Source organism: Astatotilapia calliptera, chromosome 7 (genome assembly GCF_964374335.1).
Source record: "Astatotilapia calliptera chromosome 7, fAstCal68.1, whole genome shotgun sequence".
Classification (NCBI taxonomy): Eukaryota; Metazoa; Chordata; class Actinopteri; order Cichliformes; family Cichlidae; genus Astatotilapia; species Astatotilapia calliptera.
The window spans coordinates 54,500,613-54,520,181 of record NC_137428.1 but is presented as its reverse complement, the minus strand read 5'-3'; the positions used below and the strand labels follow the sequence as shown (position 1 = coordinate 54,520,181).

Sequence of the window (19,569 nt, the reverse complement as noted above, 5' to 3'; positions counted from 1 at the left end):
ATGTAGAAAGGAAGTCTTTAGCGGAACCCTGACCGCTGCAGTAGCAGCCGGGGAATTATTTCTTGGTTGCACTGATGGTGTTCCGGGTAAATGTAGACTGAAAACAAAGGCTTGTAAAAGCAGCAAACAGCTCGGAGCTCAGAGACTTGCTCGCGGATTGTCTTTACTTTGTGATGGACAATGATGTCTTTTATCGGGAGCTGCCAAAAGTGGTAAGTCAACCGCCTAACGTGAATAACAGAGGCTTATAAAGTGAGTAATTTGAAGGTTTATAGAGAGTAAGGGCGGTTAATGTATAGAGGAGCTTAACGTGTAAGCTAACTAAATGCTAACGTCAGCGTTTTGATTGTTACCAGGAGCTTCACGCTCACCTCAATGGTTCTGTCAGCGCGCAAACCATCGAGAAGCTCATCAGCCGAAAGCCACATCTCAACATTGAACACAGCATGACGGCCATTGGCAAAGGACAGCGGAGGACTCTGGATGAGTGCGTCTGTAATTCATTGACAATTTCATATGAAACCCAGCAGGGTTTAAACCCTACTTTATATTTGATAGAAAAGAAAAGAAACGACAAGAAAAAGCACGTGTTGAGCTAAATTTAAGTGGACAGAATGAGCTGTCTGGGAGACGTTGATAAACGGGTTAAGATTAAAACACTATGTCTTTGGGTCTCTGCAGGTGCTTTGAAGTCTTCAGGGTCATCCACAAGTTGGTGGACACTGAGGAGGATATCCTGATGGTAAGGCCTGACTCAAAACAGTGTCGTGCTTCTTTTAGTCAAAGTGTTTCTAAGGATATTTATAAGTAATTGATGTTTTTGTTTTCCTGCCAGGTGGCTACAGATGTTATCAAAGAGTTTGCAGCTGATGGTGTCAAATATTTAGAGTTAAGAAGCACACCACGTGAAGAGAGAGATACAGGTGAATGACAGGCGAAGGTGAATGACACAGTACAGGGAGCAGTGAGTTCTCCTGTATATACCTATGATTGTAGAGGCAAGAAGACTAATGATTTGGTTATTAAATTCAATAATTAATTCATTTGAATTATTCAAAGTGTAGTGTAACAGTCATTGTCTTATTTTCAGTACTGATAAAACTAAAGAAATTATATTCAATCCTAGGGGTATATGTGCATAGGAACCAGTTGTAATTGATGGTTGCACAATACAACAGGCTAATACATATAAGTATTTGGGCATCTGTATGGAGAAATTCTTTAAATGGGAAGAACATTTTGACTTCTTGAAAAATTAGCCAGACTGTTTGGGAGTGACTTCCAGGGTTTGTATGGGTAATGGATATTACCTGTCCACAGATTCATGGTGACGTAACTGCTCTTTTAACTGTTTGGTGTCTTTGCTTTGTTATAGGTTTGTAGAAATGGTTTATATGAGATTTTAGCTGAGATTGAGAGGTTTCTGTGGACACTCCTCATTTCAGCACTTGTATTTCTGACCTTGTGTTATAACCGATTAAACGTGATCTCCTCCCTTTTGCCCCCATTTTTGTGGGAGTGGGTGCTTAACTAGTTAAAAAAAAAATCTGTCTCCTATTTTTTTTGTGTCACATAGTAAAGAAGCATCAATATCTGATGAGAATACTTAGTAATTTGGCCTTGCTGTGTATTAATGTGGTGTTTGGTGCAGTTTCTTGTTTTGTGGGGTTGTTGTTGTTTTTTTCCAAGTGGAGATGAATATCTTTAACAAGTTGATTTGTTCACATTTGCAAATCTTAATTTTTAAGAGAAATGTGTTTTTTGAGTTTGTACACTATATGCATATTGCACCATTTCCTTTTTCAGTATTTGTCTGTGGTGACAAAAGGGGAACAAAGGACATTTAAGTCAACCTAAAATGATTCGTTTTAATTTTTACATGGCCTTACTGAGGTGAAACATGCATTCTTTTTTTTTGGTAATGGGCTGGAAAAGATTGAAAATGGACTTTGAAAGTGCTTAAAAAGTGCTTGATTTTGACCCTGAAAAATGTGTATGAGCCCTGGAGTTCTACAATCATGTGCACTTTTTATAATATAGTGCTTGAAAATTCCAGGTGAATAGGAAAAACAGATAATCTATTTACTGTTATTAATTTGCTAATGATATTACTTTTTGTGATGAAGTTGAGCGCATTTTCAACCTTCTGAGAAGCGTTTCTCTCTGGGACATAGCTACATGTAGAGAATCGCTTAAGAATTGCTCCATTTGTTTTTTTTGTAATGCCACTGTGAGTTCGGGAATGCAGAATTTCTAAAAGTTCAACATCAAATTCTGAGAAGTTCACTGAAACAAACCAGATGAATAGTTTAGGAAAACAAAAAACAGTACAAAAACTGGAACCCCCCCCCCCCCCCCCCCGAAAACAAACAAACAAAAAACAAGGCAGTGCTGTCAACACAAAGGTACAATAGGCAGAAAACTAATCTAAAGTGCTGAGTTCAGACAGTTCTGATTGGGACCATCCCAGAAACACTAACCTGGGTTTGCTGTTAAGGCATGACTGAGCTGAATCCAGCAATCTTGGAAGAAATATAGTGAGTGTTCTGATTTTAAAAAAGTGTTACTTAAAATATATTTTACTCAACTAATACAGTATATAACTGAAAAATAGTAATAATGAAAAAAAATGCAATTAAGTCCATAGGTTTTTGGAAAATAACACAAATTCTGTAAATGTGCTTCTGTACACCACCGCCTTCTCATATTGAGCGATTCAGTGAACTGAATGAGTGTGAGTTCAGCACTTCACCTCCAGATCTTTTGTTTGCTTTTTTGTATTGGGGGTTTTTGCAGTGGAAGAGCGAGGGAACAAACTGAACATGAAATTACTTGGGATTTCTTTCACCATGCACTGATTTGGTATGTTTGTGTTCGTAGGACTGACAAAGAAGACTTACATTGAAACGGTCATCAAAGCCATCCAGAAGTGTAAGGAGGAGGGAGCGGACATTGATGTCAGGTAGGTTTACCCAGCTGTGTGCAAGTCCACACATTTGTCTTATGAGTTGTGGCTGTGTCACTGACCACATGATTCTCAATATTATTTATCTTGAAGGTTTCTGGTAGCCATTGACCGCAGGAATGGGACTGAAGTTGCCTTGGAGACGGTGAATTTGGCTGAGGAGTTCATGCTGTCATCTGATGGTTTAGTGGTGGGAGTTGACCTCAGTGGAGATCCAACGGTTTGTCAGACAGTTTGGTACTATGGTGGCTTTGTACTAATAGCTACAGATCCAGTTACTCTGTATTTTACTGGCATTGTTTGGGTCTATTTGACCCATAATAGGAATGGTCACCGTCTAGTTTTGTGATGAAATATGTCTATTCTGGTGGGAGTGGACTTTTCCAGGGTGACAAAGAAAAGTTGTTAAACTGGTCATCTCAAATAACTTCTGCAGAGCACAAGAGTTTAATTTTTGAAAATGATGTAAACTGTATGTCCTTAAATCTCATCCTTAATTTCCCATTTTTATTCTTGGACTCTACTAGAGAAGCTTTGCATGATTCACAGTTTTAAAGTAATCCTTATTTATCTTAAACTGGGCCTTGATGAAGCTCCTCAATTCACCCTTTATCTGAAACAAACCATTTTAAATAATCTTGCTTCAAGGCCAGTATTGCTTTTACCAGACTTTCTTCCAATTGGCAGCTTCTTGCAAACTGAAGGTGTTAATACTGAGCTTTTGGCTCACAGGGATTAATTGCACATATGCTGATCTCATTATTAAAAACTTTTAAAACATGTTAAACACCAGAAACCACGCTGTAGCAGTATTTGTATGAAAGAAAATAAGAGGTAGCTTGTTAAATTGACTTTAAATTATGTTGGGAAACTGTATTGTAATGCTATTTATTAGTAGGACCACGTCTCATTATTTCACATGATAATGTAGCTTTCATTTTAAGGTGGGCCATGGCAAAGATCTGCTTCCTGCCCTACAGAAGGCCAAAAACTCTGGACTGAAGTTGTCACTGCACCTCTCAGAAGTATGAATAGCACACTTAAAAAATAGAGAGAGATAGACAGAGAGAGATAATTTGACTGTAGTAATATTTTACGTAAGAGTGATGTCATCAAATATTGTTGCAGATTCCATCACAGCTGGATGAATCAGATTTGCTGTTGAGTCTTCCTCCTGACAGAATCGGTCATGGCACCTTCTTACATCCTGAAGTCGGTGGATCTCAAAGCCTCGTTAACAAAGTGGTTCAGAAAAAGATACCAATAGGTGACGCAGCATCCACGCTAAGATGTTTTCATTTTAAAATGTGTGAACTTTTAATCAAATTTATGCCTCACATGCACTGTTCCTGTGCTGCAGGATCACAGTGACTGAGGCATTTCGCTACCGATGCAGTTTCACTCTGAAAAGCCAAAATTGAAAGTTTGAGGGGTGAAAATAAGCGATGCAGACACATCCACATCTGTCGGTCCACATCTTATCAGTGATACTGACAAAATAAAAATATAGCAAGTATGTTGTATTGACAACATATAGGGAATACTACGAGGATTCTAAATATCACATTATAGTCTGAATCCAAATATCATGTCACACTTGACCTCTGACCTCATGTTTATGTTTCACCCTTTCAAGTTATTCATGTTCAGTTATTTACAAATCAATACATATCATTCATTATCTGCTCCTGTGTGTGTAATCAAAGTGAACATCTGTCATGCTTTGCTTATCTGATCTTTACTGCACTACCAACTTAAAGAAAACAAAGTGAATATTAACAACACAATACTCAGTAGTTAAAAGTAAATTGTCCCGATAGTGAGCTGCGTTATGGTGGAGGTTTGAGCTCGCAGTGCGTCTTTTTTGACGTACGAGCAGAACTTTTAATGTTGATTTTTTTTCTCCTCTGTAGAGCTGTGCCTGACATCAAATGTGAAAGGCAACACTGTGCCGTGTTACTCCAAACATCATTTCAAGTACTGGTACGAGCTGGGACACCCAACTGTAATTTGCGTAAGTTTCCACTGTATACTTCTTTTTAATGTTTTTGTTTTTTAACCTCATTAGGCTAAATTCTTGCATAGTCTTTATCTTACACCGAGCCTTCAGCAACAGCTGAATTAGTTTTAGCTCGTCTCCTTTTTAAGCCATCTTTTATTCTGATTGGCTGCTCCTCTCAAACACAGGGTTTAGAAAGCAGGTGGGTGGAGCTTCTGTGGGAGCCAAGTTGGGGGGAAAAAACTGAACCGTACTTTTCAGAGCAGTCTGAAGTCTGAGCTTAGAGGCGTTGCCTGCACATTATTTTTTGCCATGTTTAATATAACCAGCCACCTTTATCACAGTGTATACACATAACAGGAAAGAAGGAAACACATAGGTCCTATTTGAATTAGGGCTGTGGAGGCTTTAAAATATTGGCATACAAGTAACATACTGATGCTGAAGTTATTACCATTTCTTTTTTTACCGTCTTTAGACAACCACAAAACGGTGGGGCACAGCATTAACATCCTGTCACAGGTGTGGGTAGATGTAGTTTTTCTTTTAGATTAACACAGTAGAAATAACTTTCTACTTGAACAAAAATAGATCAGAGACCTGTGAGAGGAAAGGGGGGAAAAAAAAGAAAAAAAAAATCACACCTGAACAATGTTCCTTTTTTTTACATTACAGACCGACGATAAAGGAGTCTTCTGTACGGACTTGTCTCAGGAATATCAGCTGGCAGCTTCCACATTCGGTCTCAGTCATGAAGCCGTGTGGAAGCTCTCTCAGCAGGCCATAGACTGCATCTTCGGACCAGAGATTGTGAAGCAGCAGCTTCAAGAGAAGTGGAATGACTTACATCCTCAGCTTTTCAAGTGATCGGTTCATCGGAGCCAAAAGCCAACTACATACCTCAAGTTTAAATTTTTTTTTTTTAAAGCAACAATTTAACAAGGATTTACAGAAACCCTTACATTAAATCTAAAAATACTGTAAAATGGTTTATGTAAGTGGAAAGTAAATCATAACTTTTTATTTAATCAGGCTGAAGTGTGATGCTTTGTTCTGTTGACAGTATCTGTGCAGTGTTACACAGTCGAGAGGAGCAAAATTGTTCTTACAGCAACTGACAGCATACAAAGAGCAGAATTTAACACAAAACAATAAAAATAGACTATGCAGTCTTACAGTTACACTCATAGGCTTACAATTCAGTCCAAGATATCCCAAATTCTCCAGATCACACATGTAGTCTTGTCAATACTGTGTCCACTTCACTCTCACGCCTTCTTTCCAAATTTTCCATGCTTGTTCTTCTTGAATTTTCCGTGTTGCGTTTCCTTCTTTTTTAATTTTCCGTGTTGGGGAGCTCCATTGCTCGCTATGGGGGTTCCTCCTTCCCATTTCCTCTTCTTGTCACTGTTGGAAGCAGGTCTTCATTACAAACAAGCTTTTCCAACAACTGAACACTAGATTTCTCACCAAACATTGTAAGTAACACTCTACCTTTTTATGCTGACGATAGCTGTGCTCCCTGCTTTCTTCAGCACCTGGTCCCACTCCTCGTCGTCCCCACGAATTTTGTACCTCAAAAAAACAAAAAGACAGCTAGAGTAAATACTGGTCTAAAAAAAAAAAATGCAATGGCCAAGGCTGCCCTTCAAACCCGATACTCACTGTTCCAGGTCCATTTCCTTTACTTTTTCCACATCTTGTTTGTGTCTCTCCTCAAACTCCTTTGCTGCTTCATTCTATGAACAGAGAGGGGAAAATTCCTTCTTTACTTGTATCTATAAAATGTAGGTGTGACACTTCTGAAACCGAGACCAAAGTTGACATAAACACTGTGGGGGTTTTGTGGTTCCATCTTTGTGTTTTGTAATACAGAGAAACAGCTTTACAGGCACAGCAACCCCATCCACCTGCTCTTCAAACTTTCAGCCAATCAGAAGTGAGCTGCCATACGGAGGAGGAAGGGCGCTAAAGCTGCAGAGCATGCAAAGCTGCTTCTGGAAGAGTCCATGAATAAAAACGTGAAGCCATAAATGAGCATAAAAGGCCAACGAGAACTGAAAGCTAATTAGAAATGCATCAGAATAACGAGTTCACTCTCAGTTCATGATCAGGTCGTGTTTACGGCTGTGGTTTAGGGAAAAAAAAACAACAATTTAACTTTTTTCTTTTTCGTTTCTCTTCGAGTAAATGAAAAGATAAAAGATTGTGGCAAAAACTGTTGCCGGAAATTTGAAACATGACGTGAACTCTGGATGTGGCGAGTCATTAAACCCTTAAACAAAAGCATAAAATTAAGGAGGAACTTTCTGCTGCTTCCTTATGATGGATTAGCACCAACTTATGACCCCTGAAGCTGGATTAGTCTCTCCTGCTGAGATTTTTGCTCTACAAGGGCCTGATATCCACTTACGAGGACATTATACTGCTACGCTGGGGCGACCGTGGCTCAGGGGGTTGGGAATCGCATCTGTAACCGGAAGGTCGCTGGTTCGATCCCTGGGCTCTCTGTCCTGGTCGTTGTGTCCTTGGGCAAGACACTTTACCCTACTTGCCTACTGGTGTTGGCCAGAGGGGCCGATGGTGCGATATGGCAGCCTCGCTTCTGTCAGTCTGCCCCAGGGCAGCTACAACTGTAACTGCCTCCACCGGTGTATGAATGTGAGAGTGAATGAATAGTGGTATTGTAAAGCGCTTTGGGTGCCTTGAAAAGCGCTATATAAATCCAATCCATTATTACTGTTCTATCAGAATTTTAAACAAATATCCTCCTATGTGGCTCTTATTTTTCATAAAAACAAAAATAAGGTAAAAAAATAAATAAATCTGGTAATTCTTTGTTTTTACATTCATGGGCCCCAATATGCCCAAATATCAAAGAGAAATTAAAAATGCATGCTGTGGAAGAGTTCGGGTCTTAGGAGGTTAATGGTAATAACCTGTAAATTATTCCAGCATTAGCTAATCATCAGAAATAATTTAGCACAAATACCAGATCTTCACTGAGGCTTCTGACAGTTGGCTCCATTGCAACTTCTTTAGTGGCTGCCATCTGTGCTTCAACTGCTTTTTCTTGGATGCCGGTGAAGATCTAATGCAGTAATAATGAAAAGATATGATGTTACAGCCTTACTGCAGCTGCTTTAATTAACAGTGAGTTGTACATCATCCACAAGTGAGGTTTTTCTGTATGACTTAATTATTGGCAACTCACTTGCACAAATTTACGGATGACGCGGTTGAAGAGGCCCATGAGCTGTGAGCTTGGAAGCTCAATTTCCTTTTCCAGCTGATCCACAGACTTATGCTGCAGTCCGATTCCCAGCAGCAAAGCCTAGAGCACAGCGGACATCAGCCAGTTAACGTCTTAAACAGAGGAATCAGCTGCATTGGAAGGATACCCGTCATATAAAATGTTGATGGAAACGTACACACTGCGCTGCTGAGAGAGACATATCACCGAGCTGCTTGAGGAAGAACACGCGTGCCACCGTTGGCACCAGGTCCATAATGAGGTGGTAATCCACCATGCTCCTCGAATACAGCTCCAGACGTTTGAGGTCATAAGGGCTGAAGTGAGCCACCAGCTCTGAGCTGCTGAGAACTGTTATGATGAGAGACAAGTCAGACTGGGGTGAGGTCTACGCTGGAGAAATCAGATCAGGGTGTTTTAAACAGAGGACTCTTACTGCAGGTATTCTCCTTGGACTTCTTATTCTGCAAAATGCTCAGTGCTAGACTCGGATGAAAGTTGCTGAACTGGTAGGAGAGCAGAGACAGGAAGCGCCGACGAAAATCTGAGGAAGGGGAAGAAGAATTGTTCTAAAGGAGCCTGACAAGCTTGAGCACACCAGTTCTCCTCAGGCAGTGTAAGCATGTTCACCTTTCGAGAAGGCAGAAAGCCACTGGCTCTGCTCCGGGGTTTCATCTGTATTTAGCTCCTTCAGCATCACGCAGGAGTGCTCCCCTGTAAGGTCATTCTACATACAACCGCACATGAAAAAATAATTACAGCAGTGCAAAAAAACAAAAAACAACAACAAAAAGAAACATGAAAAAGTGACTGAATGGTACTTACTGGGGTTTGTCTCAAGTAAACTGGAATATATCCTGCCTTCTTCCAGAACCTGTTGTGGTTGAAAACAGATTCATTTTTATACACTTCCAAAAGATTCATCCCCTTCACTTCATGTTAAGCCAACTCACTTAAGCAGTTGTGCAGTAAGGCCATAGGAAACGCCTAAGTAGTCCAGTTTCTCTGCCCTCCTCTCACTCAGCTTCAGCAGAAGAGGAGGGAGCTCCTTGCGTGGAGTGATCACCTCTTCCAGCAGACTCACAGCCTGCACAACAAACCGTAGCGAGGTTCACTCCGGTTACACTTCAAGTGCGCAAATAATGTCTAGCAGATGTTGCTGAAAACACCGGTGTCTTACCTCACTGCTGACAGAGGTGATTTCATTGTGGTTTGATTGTGTGCTCTCATCCATCGTGGGAAACTTGCCCTCGTAGTACATCTGCAGCAGCTGGAGAGCTCTGGAGCCGTAGCCCATCTGGTGCACAGGTCGATTATTCAAATTAACTGTGTTACTACGCCAGCAAAAGCTCCGGGAACTTTCATTTCCCAAATTTCACTAACTTCCTGAGGGCAAGCATTCCTCTGTCATGTGGAGATTTCTTTTGTTTACACAGTAAGGCCAAAGCCAAAAACCCCCCCCAAAAAAACCCCAATAAACGGCTTTTCCCTCTGAATCACGTCATTCATGCGCTGACAGGTTAAAAAAAACAATGCTGCAACCAAGCACTGAAGTCTGTACTCACCTAAGGGGTGTAATATTATCTCCCCCAAACTTAATTTAGATGCATGGTCTAGTGGACAGCTATTTCTTTATTTTTATTTGTTTTTAACTACTGTACTAAAACCTTTTCAGGGAGCTAAAAGATTCTTTCAGGACATTGTTTGTCTGATTTTCCTGTGCAGAGAAGACCCTCTGAGATTAAGCTAATAGGTCAGCTGCATCTACACATGAGACAAAAACAAAAAAAAACCCAAAACATAGGGACCAGGTTACATCTTTCTCAGTCTCTTCTATCATAGTCCCCAGGCACTCCTGCATCACCTCATCTGTCAACCTGTCCGAGCAGTTCCAGGTCTGTTTTGCCTAAATTAATGCCGCTGCCATTTGTTATTTTATAGTGTGGCACTTCTCTCGCAGAAATCTCTCTGGACACGTAAGCGATGTAACAGGCACCACCCCACAGATCAATTTCTAACATGTATTCTTCATCACATCATCTCTTTTTATTTATTCTGCTGTTCTTCACATAACTGCTGATGGGTTTCAGGGTTTTTAAAAATTGTATTTTTGGCTGTTATTATCTTCTCTGAGTTTAACCTAGGAGTAATTCAGGGCCGCTCAGAAGTACCCCAGAATAGGCGCTTCTTTCTTTCCAAAAACAGAGTTTGCTTCATGCTTTAGTGGACTGCACATGAAGCTTTGGGCCACCCAAAACAAAACAAAACAAAAAAATGCTTAATAGTTCCTGCAGACAAAAATGCCCTTTAGGAAATTCCTCACCACTCTTACTCCCTGAGGAAAGCAACTGCAGCGGAAATATTTCAGTACAGTGTATATCAAGAAAAACATGGCAGATTCTTACTCCTTGGTAGTCTGGATTAACAGCAATGCGCACCACTCTACCTCCTGAGAGGGTGCCAAACTCCGGGTCTTGAAACTGTGACAAGAGTAGAGGATTCAGTATTAGTTTAAAAATGTCTTCACTGGACTGTAAAAGAATGAGCTGTAGTGGTTTTGTTGAAGGTTTTGTACCTGCTCTGAGACAGTCCAGGGAATGAGGTCGCCTGAGGCCTTCTTCCCTCTGGACAGGCCGTTGAGGATGGACTGTCTTGATATTTCCCCCTCCAGACATACCTGGGGGGCACGAGGGTGCAAATGCATGTTCGAGTGGAATCAAAAAGGTCGCCTATCAGTGATGTTCATAGAGCTCATGCATGCTAGTGACAATAAATCACTATTAAAAAAAAAAACCCTAAGCCAGGGATGTCAAAATCATTTTACATCACGGGCCACACAGAGCTCACTGCTGACCTTATTTGGGCCAGAAATGTAAACAACTGTAAGAAGCAAACGTGTAAAATAAATATTAAATTTTATCTATCTATCTATCTATCTATCTATCTATCTATCTATCTATCTATCTATCTATCTATCTATCTCTCTCTCTCTCTCAGTAGGAAAAGCTGTAAAAATGTATGAAAATACAATTAGAAGTCCAGATTTCTGTTCTTCACATTTTCCAAAGCCATCCAGTAAGGCCGGACTGGAATCTTTGCGAGGCTGATTCCGGACCCCCAGCCCTCATTGTCTGACACCCCTGCCCTATGGCTGTAGTAGTCCTCCGAGGCCATGTGCAGCGGCAATAATAGGGGCAGTCTCAGTCCCAACTCAAAATAGCTTAACCTAAACCACAATCTATTTCCTAACCTACACAAGAAGTTTTGGTTCATAAAAACCAAAACCAAACCACAAGAAAAAGTGAGTTACATAGAAAACTAAACAGAGTGAAGCAGGACCCAAAATATGGACTAAAGGTTCACAGTCTTACTTTATACCAGTGCCACCTGTTTTTTTAAATTCTATGAATCTCGGGCAGCTCGACTTGCGTGAAGTGTTTCCAGATGTGCATCATGTAGCCGTTTTAACAGATGCATGAAATGTACATTTTTAGACATAAGTTGTAACGGCCGCCGTTTTCTTTGTGAGTATTTATTACACGGCGTGCTGCGGGGAAAAGCCTGTTCTAACGTTTGAGTCTAAGGTTTATTTTTTAGCACCTGGCGGCTCTTTTTTACTTCTCATCCGTAAATAATCTGCTCTTTCACGTGATTCAGTTTATTTTGAAAAGTCTCAACAGGATCTTGAGCTTTATTGTGAAAGGTTTATGTGGAACATAAACAAGCGGACATGCGATGCTGTTACCGTCGTTGTTGCTAACCACAACGCATAAAAACAGGCGCTTGTCCGTCTGTAGTGTGGTTATATTAAATATAAGAGAAAGAGAGAACTTTAAGAAATTAATATAACCACTACAGTGACCATCAAAACGATGAAAAAATATTGCCGTAAACAGTTTATTTTGCGACACCACGAAACAAACGATAGCGTAAAATGAAACGATAGACGTTTTTATATCGTCATCCGATATATATCGTTATATCGAACAGCCCTATGCCCAGCTATACACTTTTTTAAAATAGAGTCTACACAAATCAATTACAACACCTACATAATGTTTATAGAGATGTTACACACTCTTTACCATTTACAAAGATTTGAGATGCCCATATAAGCAGTTATGGATCTTTTTGCAAATATCGTAATTTTGTTGGTTTGTAATAAATAACTAATAAGTAGAATTTCATTAACTACTCATTTCCCACCCTATGATTTAAAACAGTGGGTCTGTGAGTGTATTACAGTACCTGCACCACAGCAAGGACCTCAGGTAGTGAGTTTTGTGTGGGAGGAACAGGTGGCAGGAGGCAGAAGAGGTGATGAGCCGGAGCGTCAGACAACATCTGCAGGTCATTTGGGGAATTCTGGAGACAAAAATATGAGTCACAAAAATGACAACACTGTGCAGGGCACTGCGCTGCCGTTAGATTTAAGGGGGGGGGGGGGGGAATGAAATAAATAAATTAAAGTCAAAGGACTGCAATCGACAATCACCTTGTAGTGCGATGCCACATAGAGAGCCATCAACCTCTGCAGGAAAGCTTCAGACGCTTTGTGGTAACAGAACAGTGTGTCTCGGTTCACATAGTATCTGCACAGCATTAGATAAGGACAAATGCAAACTTGCATAGTGAATGTAGGTGATGTGATGTGCACCATAGATTAGAAATCTGGCAATTTTTTTTTTAGTTTCTATTGCACAGAGTTCAATACTGAGATCAAATTCAGTGTTTTAAATAATAACTGTCCACAGAATTTTCTGCAGCCTAACTTTAAATGTTTGATCTATGCACAAAATACCACACTGTGCCTACTTAATGCTCACCCAGCAAAAAAAATAATAATTACACATGTAAATTTGCCTCAGGCGGGATTATTAGGGAAACAAAGGATACAGTTCACATGTTTGTGGAAGCGGGCAGCCGGAAATGAGCCTGGGAATGTTGAGGCAGTCTAGACAGAGCAGCTCATTCAGCCACTTCTCTACAGGGTCTCCCGGAGAGTACCGAATGGACTCGTGCAGAGAAACCTCGTGGAGAGAACGAGCTGCAAACGGAAACGGGTACACAGCAGTGAGTCACACGATACAGATGCACTGAACATAAACACGGTGAGCAACTGAGATCCTCACCTGCTGATAGTCTGGCTGTGTTGGTGGTTCTGTTCTCTGCAGACATGCTCTGCTGACTGTCTGCGCTCTGCTGCCTCAGCTGCTGAATCAGCTTGAGGGAAAGAGAGCGCCCGGTGCCTTCATAGCTGCAGAAATACAAATAATTAGCACGGAAACAGAAATTTGAAAATTCACTGGTTGCACCTTCTTGCGCTCGAGTAGCTCAGGTGTGTGCACTTCTCAACTGGTCTTCAACTAATTCAGCAAAATTTTTGTTTTGATTTTTAAAAAAACAAACAAAAAAAAAAAACTGAAAATAGTGCCCTGTCTGCTTATTTTAGCCCTTCATTCAATATTCCTACAGCTTAAAGCTGAAATGTATGATTGCATAAACTTATTTACAGCAATAACAACAAGTACTGAAGATAAAGATAGAAGGACATTAAGTCCCAGGATCTCATGCCTGTGCTGCTGGAACTGTGAACATTATGATGGATTTCGCTCCCTTAATTCCAAATATGATCAGTTTTAAACACCGACTGCACAAAAACACACTGTGTGCTGTATAAGTTGCTTGGTTTTGGATTCAGTCATGTTGAAAAGGCTTAGCTCAACAGCCAATTTGCATTTCCTTGTGCCAGTGCAACTGCTCTGAGCATCCCAGCCACAAAACTTGATCTGTGTGATGATCTGAAAGGCAGTGCCTTAAGACTTAAGGTGCAGTGTGCAACATCGCATCACTAGATGTCAGTAGACTGCACATAGCTATGGTGGCACACTTAAACCTAATGTTAGCTGGCCTGATGTTAGCTTATAACCAGCTGTTATTGTCGTTTAGTTAGGTCATTATCAGCTGTCAGGAGACGGGAAAGTCGTTTGTCTAATGTGCTGACAGAGGGTAAGTGTGACTAAATTGGGACTAAATAAGCATGTTTATGCACATTTTTGTGTGTTAGAGCCCTGACTTCTGTTCAGGAGTTCCATATTTAAGTGCCTCATTTCTCTCATTGATCATTTTACTCAAAAAAGTCTTCACGGTAATATATTTAATATATTCAAAACTAACCAGCATCTTGTGGTGTATAAATATGACTCAGGTTTTAAACTGACCCGTTGATGGTGGAGGCCATGAAAACCAGATAAGGCCCGAGCAGCTTCTTAACAAGAGGAAGAGGGATTGCTGCGGCCTCGTCGATGACAAGCAGTTCAGCCTGGCCCAGCTTCACTGCATCACCTGGGTGGATATACTGTTGGGCCACAGTAATGGTGCGATCAGATCAGGTGTAAATTTCACTTTTTATTGTAAAAGAAGACACTTTTTTTTTTATTAGTCTTGTTTACCTGAATTGTCTGCCGATGCTCTTTGAATATGTTCACCCGCACCACTGCTTTATTGAACTCTGGATTCAAAGACTGGATGATTTCATAGTCGAGATGCTCCTGCGAATTAAAATGGGAGTAAGAAGCAGTACGTGCTCACCATGTGCGCATGACATCAGTGGTGCAGAGAAGAGTCAGAACCTACCTGATACTGCAGGGCATCGAAGCCTTTGAAGATGAATTCAAACATAGTGTGAAGGTTGTCCGGGCTCGGCGAAGTTACAAAGATATTAGAGTAGCTTTAAAAAAAAAAAAAAAAAAAAGTTACAATAACAGGTGACGAGCGAGAAGAATAAAAACAGACAAAGCTGATATTTTAAAATGGCATTGATGAAAGTCATATATACCCAAAAGCCACAGCTCCAGCAACAGCCAGCCCCAAAGCTGCAGACTTGCCTCGACCACGGGCAGCAGTCAGAGCCACAGTGCTCCTCAGTGTCTTCTCTGATATTGCTTCAATAAACTTCAACACCGCCTTTGCCTATAGAAAATATTCAAAATAACAACTGGGACACCTGCACATCTGCTACTTACTGTTTAACTATAACATTGCAGTCAACTTGAATTCAGTTATAGGAGGTGAATGTGTCTGTAGCATTTAAAAGGCCCTGACCTGGTCCATAGTCCTGCATGCATCCACCAATACACCGACTGGCTGAGTGTCCTGAAGGGACTCCTTCAGATCCTTCAGCTCCTGTTCTCGAGGAGGCAACCTGTCCTCCTGAAGGGGAACGAGAGAGCCAGTCAGAATGGAGTCTTTTTTTCTCCCTAAATGTGCACTTATTGGTTTTTCAGAGACTTTCAGCACAGTATCCTAAGCAACAGCAGGAAAAACATTATCATTGCTTCTTCTCAGAGCAGCCAGAAATGCCTGTCCGTAAAACCCTCCAACTCTTTCTCAAAGAGGCCCGACTGGTCTTTATAATGTATGAAACATTTTTAAACTTATTTAAAAAGGGACCGAACGCAGTGCAACCTACATATTGTACAGACAATAAATCCTGGGTGCCTGTTTTATGCAAGTTAATAGTCATAAAATCATAAATCATAAACACACAAAAGCAGAACAACGTCTAAACCATTAATCCTCCCATGTGCAGGATAACCACTATGAAGCTTGCTGTCAGCAAACTATCTGCTGAATAACTAACCGATTAAAAAAACCTTTTATATTATATAATTAAAAAAGGTACCTGAGTTTTTGGCGGAACTGGTTTAATGTTCGCCATGTGGGTGGAAATTGGCAGGATGTTAAGTTGGTCATCAATGACGACACAGTTTTTGCAGGACGCCAAAGATAGAATGAACCTTAAAAAACACAAAAATAAAACCACATTTTTAATATGACGGTTCAATTTTCATTCCTCTGAGCAAATACACTTCAAACTCAATGAACTCTTGGCAAAGCACCTACCTCTCATTAAACCTTCCAACCACATCCTGATGAGCCTCGGTCCTGTATCGAGAGTGCACGTCCTGGAGAAAGAAGAAGGGGTGGGGGGGGGAAAGTCGGTCACAGTGGGTTCCACGTCATCAGAAGAGCAAACCGAATCTAATAATAAATTAAATCCTTACCATAGTCATTGTATACAGCTGTTTCAGAGACTTCATGGTCCTGAGCAGTAGGACCACTATACCGCCACCTTCTACAGTCTCAATAGTTCTTGCTAAGAGGTTAGGAGTGAGAGCTTCAAAGTCCTGTGTGACAAGAGAAACAATAGAAATCAAACACCTGATGCACCTCCCCACCCCACCTGTCCTCAAATGTGATCTGATCAAATGCACTTATGTTCTTGTTTGTAAGGAACAGGAACATAAGTTCATCAACAGAAAAAAAGAAAAACAAGGTCAAATTTAAAGAGCATTTAGAAAAATGAACAGGGATGTTTAGAAGATGCTCAAAATGAGGTCTCTGTTAACCTCTCAGTTCATCCAGTGTGACAAAGAAGGCACCTAGAAGCCCTTCTGTTTAAACCAACCTTTTTCTGATTGGCTGTACTTTCCAAACAGAACGTTCGAACAGCGGGTGGGTGGAGCTTCATTGTCAGAAACGACCATATTAAGCATATCTAGTCTCACTGACGTTCATTGTACTGATCCATGAGCACACGAAACTGTGTTTAGAGCAATGTGCAGCTTTTGGCTCAGCTAACTTCATTATTTGAAGCTTTGGCCAAGCTTAGTATGAGCAATATGACAAGTAATAGGTAAGGGCAAATAAAGATTGACTTAAAGTTCATTTCAAACCCTGTAACTATTCATTTGCAGGCAGATGTCACACTATTGTACCACAAGCCTAGTGGTTTATTTTACTCTAAAATCTTTTTTAAACCAGAGCAGAGACTCACCTGTAAGACGCACATGCCGTAGGTGTTTCCCAGGATCTTGTGCGTCTCGTTGTAGTAACAGTAACGGATGTTGGTTGCGGCAACAAAGAGTTCAAATGGGTCGTCCTGATTCAGGTTCAACGTGCCAGTTTTAATCTTCTTCTGCAGCTGTTTCATGCGCTTCTTTCTATTGCTGTTTCGCGAATGAGATGATGATGAGAAACACTTTTTTTTAAATCCCAGATTTGGGGAACTCTTTAAATATTTGACAGATTACACCCTCTCTCCTGTGAGCTCACACACACCTGCTGAATCCCAGGTCTTTTTTATAGCACCAGAGCACCGAGGGTCGAGCTCTCACAGCAGCTTTAGACAGCATGTGATGTAGGATGACAACCTGGACAACAGAGAGGGGCAACTGTGTTTTAATGCTCAGTTACACACATGTAAATTCACAACCCTGCAGGTAAAATAAGCTCACTGCTCCTAATGCAAGCTAATGTGTCTTGAATGCGCGGGGAGTGATGGGATTACCTGATCTCTGCCACGATCCCCCACCACAACAAACAAGGTCCTGTGCTGCAAAGCGACCCCATTCTCTATCTGGACCCGGATCCGGTTGTCTACCTTCTTACGGACGGTTGCCATCGTCTATTTGCTCCTGAGAGAGAGAATAACTGTCCGATAGCAAAATCACACAGAAGCAGACACTAGTTAAACAGTGTGACAAAAGCGGTGGAGCCAGAGCCGCAAAGAGCTGACAACAGAAACAGGAGGAAGAACTCAGTGGAGCTAACTTACAGCTAAAACAAAAATATTTAAGGATCAAACTAGCAAAACACACGAAACACTGTAGGATGGACCCGTTTCCGGTTACCTGATATTACAGATGAACTGTCAGGCCTTTAGCTTTTGTAAAAACACAGCAAGTTGCACGCTAAGCTTACACGCCAGCCATCACGCTGTTGATAAATTCACGTGGAGACTGCGCTTCATGGAGGACCCCTGCATGACGTCAGAATTGTGCGACTTTCTTTGAAAAGTTTCCTGTGTTGAGCGTACATTTACAACTGGAGCAAGTTCAACGAAGTGTGTGTGTGGGGGGTAAATCACTGCCCCCACACATTTTAGTCTATTCTGAAAGCAATGGTAAAGACAAGGATATTGGATATTTTCTATTTATTTGTTAATTTTTCTTTAATTTTTGCTCTTTTTTTTTTTAAACCTAGAATAATTAATTTCCGTTACCCTGTCATTTATTTTTTTTTAGCGAAATGCTTTGTGTTATACTTAAAAAGACAAATACATGTAAGTTAAATAAAAACGAAACGATGGCCTCTTATATTTTCTATTGAATAGCCTCGGCTTCTAGTAATAATTTTGGTTAAATCTCTACATGTACTTGCAAGTGAGGCTTTGTTTTTGTTTTTGACCTATTTATTGAATACGCAAACGAAAGCATATCATACGGGGAGAGAATCAGTTGAACTAAAAATAAATTAAAAAATTAAAATGAAAGACTTATCTACAACTGTTATAACACGTTAAAGTAAAGTGTTTGGGGACTTTTTCCTTTCAATAGTTTGAGAAAATATTTGACTGACGGCTATCACACAGCGCCTTTTTTCCAAGTCTATTACAAAGTCACTAATTGAATTCAGTGTGGACAAAACGGGTTTTAAAATAGCTTGGAGAGACATTACAGCAGCAATTTATAGTGTAAAATTAGTTTTGCTTTGTCCCGTGTCAGCACGGCACTACAGTGTGTCTACTCTCTGGCCACAGGGTGATGCTGCATCCCACACTGAGCAACCAGCTAGATGTTTTCAGTTTTTCCTTTTTAGGAGAGACGCTTAGACTGATAACATTACAGAGAAGATATTTTGGTTGCAATTAAAAGTAAAGTTAAGAGTCACGTGAGCCAACGAAACTGAATTTTCACTACAATCGTCTTTAAAATAAGACGTCTGTACTGAGAAAAAGATGTCTTGACGCATGCTCAATCATCCAGGTAAGTAAATCCCAAAAGGTAGATTCTGTTCATCTCGACGTAGCGTTTTCAATGGGAGAAACGTTTCATCACTCATCCAAGTGACTTATTCAGTTTCAGCTGACTGCAGGTTTCCCCAACCTTATAAACAGTACATGTTTGCACAATAACTGAAATCAGCCCACCGAATGAACAATGGGCTGTGAGGTCATTTCTTTGATCATTAATATGCAAATTGTCATGACCATTGATCAACAACCACTGATCAAGGCCCATTGGTCAAAGATCATGAGTACCATTCACAGAGAGTTGGGGAATGGCTGCAATCACAGCATTGTAAGATGGCAAAAGATATAACCTTAGGCCCCCTCCTTGACTCCCCATCCAGGATGTGCACATCCTCATCATTGAAAGTGTCCATTGGCCTGTAGGTGTAAATAGACTGCGGAGTCTTGCCCTGAAAAGTTAGCTCTTCTGTGTTGTGCCATCCACTTCGACAGAGGTTGTTTGGTTTCCCCGATGTATATATATATATATATCATTG

General features: G+C 40.7%; 3 protein-coding genes across 5 annotated transcripts in view; 2 read left to right on the top strand and 1 right to left on the bottom strand.

Moving 5' to 3' along the window:
• syt18b (synaptotagmin XVIIIb) overlaps positions 1-19,569 on the top strand; it is a 367,435-nt gene that overhangs the window by 33,511 nt on the left and 314,355 nt on the right. The window lies entirely within an intron of this gene.
• Positions 53-5,992, top strand: mapda (N6-Methyl-AMP deaminase). Its single transcript, XM_026175683.2, has 10 exons — positions 53-212; positions 357-487; positions 682-742; positions 836-923; positions 2,881-2,962; positions 3,059-3,185; positions 3,910-3,990; positions 4,094-4,232; positions 4,879-4,979; positions 5,640-5,992. Exons 1-10 carry the CDS (start codon positions 174-176, stop codon positions 5,829-5,831), a joined length of 1,041 nt encoding a protein of 346 aa, XP_026031468.1. The 5' UTR covers positions 53-173; the 3' UTR covers positions 5,832-5,992.
• Positions 5,960-18,278, bottom strand: nat10 (N-acetyltransferase 10). Of its 2 annotated transcripts, none has more exons than XM_026175588.2 (29): positions 17,913-18,278; positions 17,570-17,712; positions 17,341-17,432; positions 17,057-17,228; positions 16,284-16,406; positions 16,123-16,184; positions 15,902-16,016; positions 15,322-15,429; positions 15,056-15,189; positions 14,854-14,947; positions 14,670-14,768; positions 14,439-14,575; positions 13,350-13,474; positions 13,114-13,264; positions 12,713-12,809; positions 12,466-12,582; positions 10,793-10,894; positions 10,623-10,697; positions 9,398-9,514; positions 9,171-9,304; positions 9,043-9,091; positions 8,848-8,944; positions 8,654-8,761; positions 8,396-8,568; positions 8,179-8,298; positions 7,957-8,055; positions 6,630-6,703; positions 6,459-6,539; positions 5,960-6,371 (listed from the first exon to the last, which is right to left on the bottom strand). In XM_026175588.2, the coding sequence occupies exons 2-29, from the start codon at positions 17,681-17,683 to the stop codon at positions 6,233-6,235; spliced, it is 3,108 nt and encodes a 1,035-aa protein (XP_026031373.1). In that variant the 5' UTR covers positions 17,684-17,712; positions 17,913-18,278; the 3' UTR covers positions 5,960-6,232. The 2 variants fall into 2 exon arrangements, with proteins under 2 accessions (XP_026031373.1, XP_026031372.1); XM_026175587.2 differs by having other exon boundaries at positions 17,570-17,696.